This window comes from Urocampus carinirostris, chromosome 17 (genome assembly GCF_059441175.1).
Source record: "Urocampus carinirostris isolate Australia breed hairy pipefish chromosome 17, RoL_Ucar_1.0, whole genome shotgun sequence".
NCBI classification, from domain to species: Eukaryota; Metazoa; Chordata; class Actinopteri; order Syngnathiformes; family Syngnathidae; genus Urocampus; species Urocampus carinirostris.
In genome coordinates, this window is record NC_142365.1 from 26,368,569 (window position 1) to 26,379,369 (window position 10,801).

The following is a 10,801-nucleotide window of genomic DNA, read 5'->3' on the forward strand; positions in this document are numbered from 1 at the left end:
TCATCGACTTGAAAGAGAAAGTGTGCCACGGCGGGGAGCAACCAAACGGTCTCACCAACACCCACAAATCCAGCTCAAAGAGTTAGAGAGCATGTCCTGGGTCAAAGCCTGTGAAGTCACATCTTCACAATAGACCATTTGTTAAGACTAGGCCCAACTGGATTTAGCAGATCTGATTATATGTTAAGGTTAGGGACAGACTCACGAGAACAACACCTAGAAACACTGCTGGGAAAGTACTGAACGCCTTTGAAACATCAAGTGAACAGAAAAAAGTGACTACTCTATTCAAATATGTGGATAAGAATAAGGTGCATTCATAACAACTTAATGAATAATATGATTATCAAAGTAATGTCATTAAAAATAAAAGTAATATAACTGGAATACTTATGCAATCGTGACATTCAGTGACACGTTTTGATCTAACAAAATATACATCTTTCATTCCTGTTTGCATTCTTAGATACTTTACCAGCAGCAGGTGGAGCAAGTCAAACGTGGTCAAAATGTGACTGATGTTTTTGGTAGTTACCAGGCTAATCTCCAAGTTTCTCCGGTAAGACATTGACAGCAAAAGTTGATGAGCAACTGTATTAACGGAAGAAAGTGCAACTTAAAGTCTTGACTCCAATGTCTTCTGAAACGTTGCAGCTGTGTTCCAATCTGGACACGTTGAGCCTTGCTTCAGTAGCCTCTGCGCAAGCCACAGTAGTTGCTGCTGTTGCTGCTCCAGCTGCAGAAAACTTAGCCAGACCTGCACATCCTAGAAAACCTGTGTTTGAGAAAGCCATGGAGACCCTGGAAGCAATATTCCCTAACTACTCAAGGTTGAAACAAAATGGTCCACATATTAAAAATGTCTTGCGCGGGTTCTGTAATATTTTGAGCTTTCTTGTTTGTATCAACCAATACGCACTAACCAACCTAACTTTACTACCCCGTTGTCATTTTTCCTCCTCAAGGCAGGACTTAATGAAGTTTTTTAAAGATCTACGATTGTCCAACGGTGGGAGTCTCAGCAGCATGTCCTTGCACGATGTTGTCAGTGATGTGAGCCAGCTGATTTTGGAGCATACGGTAGGCTAGTTTAGATCAATCGTCTCAAATCTTCGCCCTTGAATTGTTTTTTGTGTCCTCTTAGGCGACCATCACAGTTGAGGGTGCAGCCGCGGCTACAGCTACGCACTCTTTGTACGAACAAACTCCGGTCTGGCAATCAGGGAGCCAAACACCGCCCAACTGCGATGCAGTGAGCTATTGAATTCACTATCATACATCATAGCCTAGTATGACAGATAATACAGAGATCCCTCAATTTATGCGGTTAATTGGGACCAGAACCACCCGCAAAAAGTAAAAATCTGCGAGGTAGCCTCACATGTTTATAAAACCCTCAAGGCGTAAACCTACCTCAAGATGACATCATTACCGACTCAGGGTATACGACTGTAACAACATAACTATAGATCAACAAATAATAACACACAACACATAATTATGATTGAATGGTTTTCTGTCATGATACCAAAAAAATGAAATTAGGGAAGATTTGTGAAAAGAACGTGCGGATGCAGGTATGAACAAAAAGCTTCCACTTCAACACGTACGCCTCGTTCTCTCCTGGTTTAACCCATTTTCCAGGCGGATATCGGAACACTTGGTCTTTCAAATCGTCGTGGACGTTGAAGCCCCTTCTCCGCCTGTGTGGTTGCACACTCGCATTGGGTGTTAGCCTAGTTGAGCAGTAGGCCGGACCTGCAGCCACGCTATTGCTTTCCCTTCTGACGCCGCCTCAATCCACTCAGCACCTGCAAGTCATGAGCATTTCTTTGCGCTCTTCTGACTTCTCTTAGAGTCTGCTTTAATGGATTAATTCCTTTTAAATGTAACAAGCCGCTATCCTTCCCAATTTATTTTGATTCTGACACAATGACTGCGCATGCCCAAAGCGGGTGTTTGATTGACAGCATACACCAACCTATCACAGTCACGCACACAGACACATCCAGCCAACACAGAGCACCCTCGCTAATGTGTCACCACTGTCTGCTATTAGAAACACAATGAACAATACGTGGATATCATTGACATTAAGGACAATATAATTCAATTACAAATCTGCAAAAAGGAGTGAATCAGCGATAACAGAAGCAAGAAGTAGCGAGGGATCTTTGTACTTACCATTTACTTAGCTGAGGTGCTATGCAGCTACCAAAGAAAAATGTAAAAATTAAGAAAAGCAGTGAATTTTAAAGTTTTTGTCTGGTGTGTATGATTACAGCTGAATTTGGAGGATCCTTGTATCATCTGTCAGGAAGAAATGAGCCCACCTGACCGCTTGGTTTTGGAGTGTAGACACACCTTCCATAAGGACGTGAGTTACAAAGGGTCACGTTTTTACAAGCCTGAAGTCTTAACTATATCTATTGCGAGGTTTGGAAACGTTTCGCAGTACAAAAAAATAAGCAAGTTGAGTTTAATCAAAGAAGTAGCCTTGCTCAGTTATCTGTTTCTGACCATTAGCTACTTTTGTGCGTAATATAAACACATCCTGTGGTGATTGTGTCCAGTGCATCACAGAGTGGCTGAAGGAAAAGAGCACGTGTCCAACCTGCAGGAAGAACACCATGTTGAATGAGTTTCCATTCCTGCCCAGTAGGAGACGCCCAGCTCCATGATGTCATTTACCTCCGCAGAACATTTTTTTTAATATTGTTCCCTTTTACTTTTTACCTAATTATTCTTAGTAATGACTAAAAAAGTCAGGATAAAATAATTGCACTGACGCTTCAAACATATATGCATGACTCAAAATTTTGTCGGTTTTTATTGGGATTTTGCATTGTCTCATTTTAAAAAAAGTCAGAAAATAGAGCAATACATATGAGTCTAGGAAAAATATGACTGACTCTTTTAAATTATTCTTCTCTCTGGAGCATTACAATAAATCTTCAGACATTTACAGTATATACAAACCCTGAAAATGGCGTCCGAACTTTTGATTGTTTTTTTCAGTCCATGATATCCTGAGTCTGTTGGTTCTGTGCATTGAATTGAATGTCCAGAAGAAGCTTGAGTCATTTTGCTTGTTTCTTTAAAATGGTAAAATGGTTTCAATAACGCCTTAAGACAGTAAAAACTTCCATAAACACTTCCATAAATTCAATTTTAAAACTGTATGTTTTTTTTGCAATGCATACCAAATGATATTTGGTACCATCCTTAATCCACATGAATATATGGGTATATTAAAAAATATTATCAATAGAAGACAACACAGAAAAATTGACAGTTTGATTAACACTAGGAAAAGGGTTTGTTGTTAAAGTAACAGGCGTCCTTTTACAGTGAAATTGTGCATACCCATATTATTTGGTGTTAAACATCTAAAGTACTCAGGTGGAAAAAACTGGAAAGGTGTCAAATGTGAATGAATAAACCAACACTGTTGATTTTTCTGCATACAATAAACAAATATGCCAACACTCAACGATACGAGTATAAACAGATTTTGAGTGTTGTTTCCTGACCTAAAAATCCAATTTGTATATCAAATCATATTTTCCCCATTGATGTGAGTAAAAAAAGTTAACCAAGATAACTTATATCTCAAAACATATGGGTTGTGTTACTTTAAATAAAAGGTACCATCATACACTATGTAATTTTTTTTATGTGTAGCATATCAAGTCAAATTTTCCCCATTAGTATGGACAAAAGTAAATCAACAGAGATAGCTTGTATCTGAAAACATGGGTTGTGTTACTTTGAAGTAATGGTACCATTATACAATATGTAAATTTGTACTTGTACTCTATACACAACAGTTGGATCTTGTGATCACTACTAAAAGGATGAAGAATGTAGGTCACGTGGAGCGAGCGCATAGCTTAGCCACAGATGAGAAAAACCTGAGCTTACTGGTTTTGGGCTGCTCATTGAGGGTTGTAAGTTGGGTTTGGAGGTGCTCGAATACGGCTTCGTCAAAGGACGCCTCGTCCAGGGTCAGGGCCTCCATCAGTTTGCTAGCTGAGCCAAAGTGAGCCATGAGCTTCTTGACCACAGGTGTGACTATCTCATCCAGGTTGGCCATGGTCTCGATGTTGTCCATTTGCTGCGGGTTGATTTCATCCACGGCTCTGCTCATCAGATGCTCCACCACCAGCATCAGGACATCCATCTTCAGAGACTGCTTGCACTTCCTGGGCAGGCGCTGGCCGAGCTGTGTGGCCAGCGTGTAGGCCAGGAGGCGGGTCAGCTTCATGTTGAAGGACGCCGAGCGCTCTCTCTTGGTAGAAACGCTGGAAGGCGGTCCTTGTTCGGTTGAGGGTTTTGACGTGGCTTGCGACCAGGCAGGATGGGACGCTGATGACTCTTTGGGAGTTTGCTTGCTTGTTCGCTGACTACTCGGGGGCTCATCTTCCTCATCTGCGTTAAGGGCAGTGACCACTAGCTGGTTGATCTCACTGACTGCGCCGGAAACTTCGTCAGCGTACGTCTCCTCACCCTGCGGCTCCATCTCCATCCAGAGCAGCAGCTGCTGAAGGAACCTCCAGGCCGCGTCCTCTGTCATGGCATACAACACCTCAGGAGAAAACTTCTGCCCGCCGTCCCAGTTTTTCTTTCCCCGCCGTCCCCACAGCACAGAGTCCATGAGAGGTGTATTAGAGCGGCTAGTGGGCACTTCATAGACTTCGCTTTGGCAGGCCATGAGGTACTCGTACAAGCGAGAGGAGAGATCCTGTGAAAAAGACCGGAGCTTCTCATCCATGTAGCGCTTCATTGTGGCTTCGCGGGCTTCTGGCCCCATCTGGTTGAGGTCATCAAACATCTTGGCGACCCTGTCCTGGATGGCCTCAAACTCAAACTTGGGATAATCTGACGCCCTCATGTGTAAGGTGCTTGACCTGAAAGCGCCCCCTTTGCTGTCTTTTGGGGACAGGAGCTGGTCTGGTCTGAGGCAAACCAAACACGCTTCCTGGTTTTTAAAAGCACGTTTGAGTCCACCCAGCATCCGCGCAAACTGAATTTGCGCAAACTTGAAAAAGTGGAAGCGGCGAAGTTTGACCCGGCCATCCGGGCTGGCTGTTTCTTGGGACTTGAAGAAATTCTTGACTTTGTTGGAGATAAGCTTCAGGTTGAGGTTGAAACGCGTCAGGCGACTTTCCGCGCGGTCACCAGAGCCGCGGAAAGGCTCCTGAATGATGCTTTTAGTGATGTCAAGGGCGGCCATGCGAGCGCTCTGCCTTGCCTCCGGGTCAGTTCGCTGGGTGCTCCTCTCCGTGTCCACCCTGTCAGAATTTTGACTCAACCTTTCCACATCTATTGGTGCTTCCAGCTTGCTGGGTTTCTCGCCTTTACTGGCACGGGACCACTTCAAGAGGATACCGCTCACGGCATCAGTCATGTCGCCAGCTTTCATTGCGGAACGGCCACACAGAACGACACAGGGCGTACGTGCCCGGGCAAACACGTTCCGGAGGTATTCCACAGCCTTGCGGAAGATGGAGGCCAGGTTGCCCACGCTGGACATTGTGCCGCGGATGAAGAGGGTGGGGTCTGTTGGCCATTCGGCTGTGTTCTGGGCCACGGAGAGGGCTGTTGTCACCCGATCCTTCACCTCCGACTCAACTAGTGAGGTGAACTCCTGTGCACCCTCGTACTTCTGTGGAGGGAGGTCCAGTGCAGCTGCGAATGTTTCGGTGATGCACTCGCTCAGCTTCGGGCTGTAGCGATCAATGGCGTTGCTCATCTGTGATGGCGGAGAGAAATATAATCAAGTAGTTACGTAACTACCATAAATTCCAGACTACTAGCTACTACATTTCAAACACTGCGACTTACAATTAAATGTAGCTTATTCTTTGTTCAAACCATTCACACTAACTAAGGAGGGGTGACCGTTATCGGACTGATAACAACCTAACATGATGTCCGTTTTCAGCCCAATGGCAAGAATATACCCGATAATCACTGGCTACTATGCTAACATATTCAATCACCTGAAACTTCGTAATAGAAAGATTCCAAGCATTTATGTGTAACGGGTGTAATAACAACTTTTATTTTATTGAAATTCCTGCTAAAATATGTGTATAGTTTTTGGTAAATGTCCTGCAATGCTGAGTCCAACAGTGCCATCTGCTGGTATGGGGTGGGGTTTGGTTTTGGCTTCTAACATGTGACCAGGAGGCGGGGTTTTGTCAGTTTTACCAGAGTACTACAAAGAGATCAGACCCAGCAGAAAAAGCTAATGTTGTGACTCATCCATTTGCAGAACTGTAATAATAAAAACCTCATCATCCAGTCCAGCGTGAATGTGGATCTTTGGTGGGACACGTACAACGCGGTTACATATGTATAGTATTTTTTATGTCGTAGTAGTACTTTGTCACTTCTATATCACTGTCATGTGTGTAAGAAATAGGAAATCTTAAGATAAGTCGCATGACTCAACATGTTTACAGGCTGTTGTGATCATAACGCCTTCCTAATTTTAGTTAAATGTGTGTGTATATAAATATGTGTGTGTGTCTGTGTACGTATGTATATGATTTAAAAAATAAGCAAATATACACAAACTTATGTAAACATGCAATTCTATTTAAAATGCACGTTGATTTGCATTCATTTTACATGACACCCAGAGGGAACTAACAATTTTCTGACATCCTGCTGCTTAAGGTACCCAAAAATCCAAAAACGTCACAAAAGGCATGGCCCCAAAAAATTTGAAGAAAATTATTTACTTTTTAAGTCACTTTGAATCTCTGTAGTTCGTATTAGTCCTTTTGCTTTATAGCATTGGATGTTGGTTGCTCTACAGAATTTAGCGACATTTAGAAGCATATAAAACACACTGTCCCTTTAAACAATTAGCAACTGGATGTCAAAGGAATGGCCATTTGCAATTAGATAAATGCAAAAATTAGGAATTGTGTTGGAATTTAAAGGTACCTATTATCAGCACCATTTATCCTCAGTATAATCGTGGGGGTGCTGGGGCCCATCCCAGTTTTCCTCGGGCAGGGGGCACCCTGAACTGGTTGCCAGTCAGTCACAGGGCACACAGAGACAGACAACTCACTCACTCATTCACAGCTAGCAACAATTTGGACGTACAATTAACCTGACATGCATGTTCTTGGAATGTGGGAGAAACCCCACGCTAGCACGGGGAGAACATGCAAACTCCACACAGGTAGCTGGATCTGAACCCAGGACCTCAAAACTGTGCCGCCCATTAAATATGTCAGTCCTTTTTTATTTCTCAGAAGGAAGCCAATTCTATCTTTCGTTTTTCTACAGTCCCTGCATTTTTCCCATTTGTCCTTGATTCGGGTCTCCTGTATTATCCATATAAATGTTCTCTCTATTACAAATAATTCCTTCACAGTGTACACCCACTGCTCCGTGGTGAGGAACTCTTGTGTGATATATAATCATATCTAATATATATAATATATATCTTGTTTATACACTTTTTGATTGCTGTCAAAATAGCTTTTACCAGGGACTATGCAATTTCTGCAATATTTCTCCTGTTACACTTATTCATTTTTTAAATAGATTACAAATGTACTGCTAGTTGTAACTGTCTGCACTTGTATTTGTGTGGTAGTAAAGGATTGGTGATTGAGAGTAGAAATAATTCTTGTTTTCATACTTATTATCATTTTTACATCAGAAACAAATCAAGTTTTACTATTTTCAAGAGTTTTTCTTCAAAAAGTACATTTTTTTTATAACAGCGAGTACTTTTGTAACTTATTTTTTTGGATGAGGTTTAAGAACTATAATTAATAATTGTAATAATGATAATGATTGTATTTTCAAACGTCCTTGAACTTTTGGGGAGAATCCCTAGTCAATTGTTGACTATGAAAAACATTTCTAATCGAAACATTATTAAAAGATGTTTGAAACCTTTTTTCTTTGTACAATATTTTTGTTTTTTCTGTAGCAGTAGTAAGGGATGTGATTGAGAGTAGAAAATATTTCTTGATTTAAATACTTTTAGATTAGAAACAAATCTATTTTTACTGTTGTTTTTTATTAAGAAGTATCTTGAATACAGCAACTACTTTTGTCACTTCTACTTTTTGGATATAATTAATAACTAATTATAATTCTTAATTTCTAGTCAATTGTTGACTGTGTAAATACATCACTAATTGCAAAATTATTATTTATTTTTATTTCATGAAAACGATATATATTTTTGTTTTTTGTATAGTTGTATGTGATTTGTGATTGAGAGTAATTTTTTTTTTTATTTTAATACTTTTTTTTACCTGTTATAGATTAGAAACAAATCACTTTTACTATGGTCAAGAATGTTTTCCAAGGATCATTCTACTTTTTCTACTTGAATAAAGTGAGTACTTTTGTCACTTCTGTCTTCTGGAAGACGTATGGTAACTGACAATTTGAAAACATCTCTTAATTGATCAAATAAAAAACTTTTTTTTTTAAGATTTCTCTTTATTTTCTTTTTTTACGGAGTAGTAAGGGACTTGTTATTAACAGTAAAAACGTATTTTTGGATTTTCTTACTTTTTACCTGTTTTACATTAGATTCAAATATTTCGTTTTGTTGGTGTTTTTTTATGAGGTTAAGCGATCCACCCACCCACCATCTACTTGAGTACCCCGAGTACTTTTGTCACTTCTATCTTTTGGATGACGTTTGAAGTCTCTAATTGACAATTTAAAAACGTATTTGAATGAAAAAAATATAAATAGGAAAAAAATGTTTTGTTTGTGTGCGTGTAGTAGTAGTAATTGATTTGTGAGTGACAGTAAAACTTTTTTTATTTTCAGACTTTTTGCATTTGACTCGAATCCCATTTTACTATTGTCAAGACTGCTTTTAAAAGTATCTTTACAATGAGTACAGTGAGTACTTTTGTCACGTCTGTCTTTTGGATGACGTTTGAGAACTCTAATTGACCATTTACAAAATCTCGGACATTTTTAAAAATACATTTATCAAAATATGTTCTCATTTCCTTTCTTTAGGAAAGTATTTTTTTACCAATACATCATATATTTTAGAGACAATTTTGATTATTTCCGATTTGGTGTTGAGACTACAGAGCACTTGGGACACAATTTACGTTGAAATTAAAGCAAACTAACTTTCGTACATGCAACTTATATTTTTGGAACCCCGGAGTCAAAACGTTTGCATACTAAGTAAGTAAAATTTGTTATACAAGTCCAGTATTGGAGAACTTTAGTTTTTACACCTTTACCGACCTGTGCAGGAGATGCATGCCCGCGTAAATGCTCGCTGATGGCCGGTTGCAGCTGTCGGACCACCTCGGAAGAAATTCTTTGGATCACGTCACTAATGGTGTCTGCCAGAACCGCTTTGGTCTCAGAGTCCGGGGTCCCGGCCACCAGCAGAGCCCACTGGGCCGCAGAGATGAGATTGAACCGGGACTTGACCAGTTCGAGGATGGCGTCCACTTTGAGTAAACGTTCCGGCTCCATCTCGGGGTCGCTTGGGTCGACTGGACGGTGCCGTCACAGGTTCGGGTCCACTACATCTAGAATGCGTCGAACAGTGTCAAATTTACGCAAACGGATAGGAATTATGTCAAATTGCCCCGCAGGGAAGACTTGGCCTTGGTCTTTGATCAAAAGGTGACGTCAGCAGCGAATATATGACGTATGGCTGTGCTCGTTCGTGAACAGTCATTACGTCAAAGCGTGTAAGACTTTACTTCTTGTGTTGATGTCCTCTTGTGTTACCTCAACTACTGAGTTAGCAGAAACGTGTCACACCTAGTTTTGTTGATCTACTTCAAAGTATTTCTTAACCAAAGTGAAAGCACTTTCAAAGTGAGTGCTGTGATTTAAAAAAAACAACGATTTATTCTTATAAGCTTGCCTGCCAACTGCATACCTGTCAACCTCCACGGCTCCATGACCTTACAAAATGTTGTATTTTCCTTTACAAAATACAAAATAATCTTGCACCATTTTTTTTCAAAGGTTTTTATTCATGTAGTTTAACATGTTATATTGTACATGTATTTGGTTATATCATATATATTGTTAATTAACATTTTGTTGTGAGATATTGAGTTGCTCAACATGAATAAGGTTTATTATAAAAGAGTTCAAAAATTAAGTAGCTTGGACGTTCACTGTAGAAGGATAAAATACATGCAGATATAATGAAGTAGAATAATACATTTTCTTATTCAAATTATGAATTCATTTTCTGCATTAAATCAGAATATTACCAACAATAATTTAAGGGATAACCACAAACCTGTCTTTTTTCATTTTTTCCTTTTATACTTCCTTTTTTTTCTTAACTTCTTTATACAACATAGTAATTCGTAATACAATGCATCAAAGCAAGTGAGCCGTTTGAGAGCCGGCTCTCTTTAATGAGTTGAGCCGAAAAAGCTGGTCCTCTAAAAAGAGACGGACTTCCTTTCACTGCGTAACTACCACATGAAATCCGAGGCGGCAGATGCATGCGCACAGTAGCATCAAACCGCTCGCTTCGTTTGGAACGCGAGAAAAAAAACGATACAGAGATAGAGGCTACCGCGGTGAACTCGTTTGACTTGATTGATTTGCCGTTTCGTCATAGTCGGTGTATATGGGATGGTACCCATAATTGACAAATTTGAGTTTTTCCGTACAGATTTTCTCGTACGTCGTACACGTCTTGAAATGCATAATATACGGCAAAAACATACAGGTTGACAGCTATGCAACTGTGGGCGTAACCCACCATTTTCGGGGAGTCCCAAGTACCCTACATTCAATCCAA

At 40.2% G+C, this 10,801-nt stretch overlaps 2 protein-coding genes across 5 annotated transcripts in view; one reads left to right on the forward strand and one right to left on the reverse strand.

Moving 5' to 3' along the window:
* The window catches only part of ttc3 (tetratricopeptide repeat domain 3), a 27,127-nt gene extending 24,054 nt beyond the window's left edge, over window positions 1-3,073 (forward strand). For all 4 annotated transcript variants that reach the window (XM_088321184.1, XM_088321185.1, XM_088321186.1 and 1 more), the window contains 6 exons: window positions 467-559; window positions 655-830; window positions 966-1,080; window positions 1,145-1,252; window positions 2,285-2,377; window positions 2,574-3,073. In XM_088321184.1, coding sequence (XP_088177310.1) covers window positions 467-559; window positions 655-830; window positions 966-1,080; window positions 1,145-1,252; window positions 2,285-2,377; window positions 2,574-2,681 — 693 coding nt within the window. In that variant the 3' untranslated portion in view covers window positions 2,682-3,073. The remainder of the gene's footprint in view (window positions 1-466; window positions 560-654; window positions 831-965; window positions 1,081-1,144; window positions 1,253-2,284; window positions 2,378-2,573) is intronic.
* Window positions 2,804-9,642, reverse strand: LOC148349652 (uncharacterized). Its single transcript, XM_088321188.1, has 2 exons — window positions 9,265-9,642; window positions 2,804-5,755 (listed from the first exon to the last, which is right to left on the reverse strand). Exons 1-2 carry the CDS (start codon window positions 9,499-9,501, stop codon window positions 3,872-3,874), a joined length of 2,121 nt encoding a protein of 706 aa, XP_088177314.1. The 5' UTR covers window positions 9,502-9,642; the 3' UTR covers window positions 2,804-3,871.
* Window positions 9,643-10,801: the final 1,159 nt, after the last annotated feature.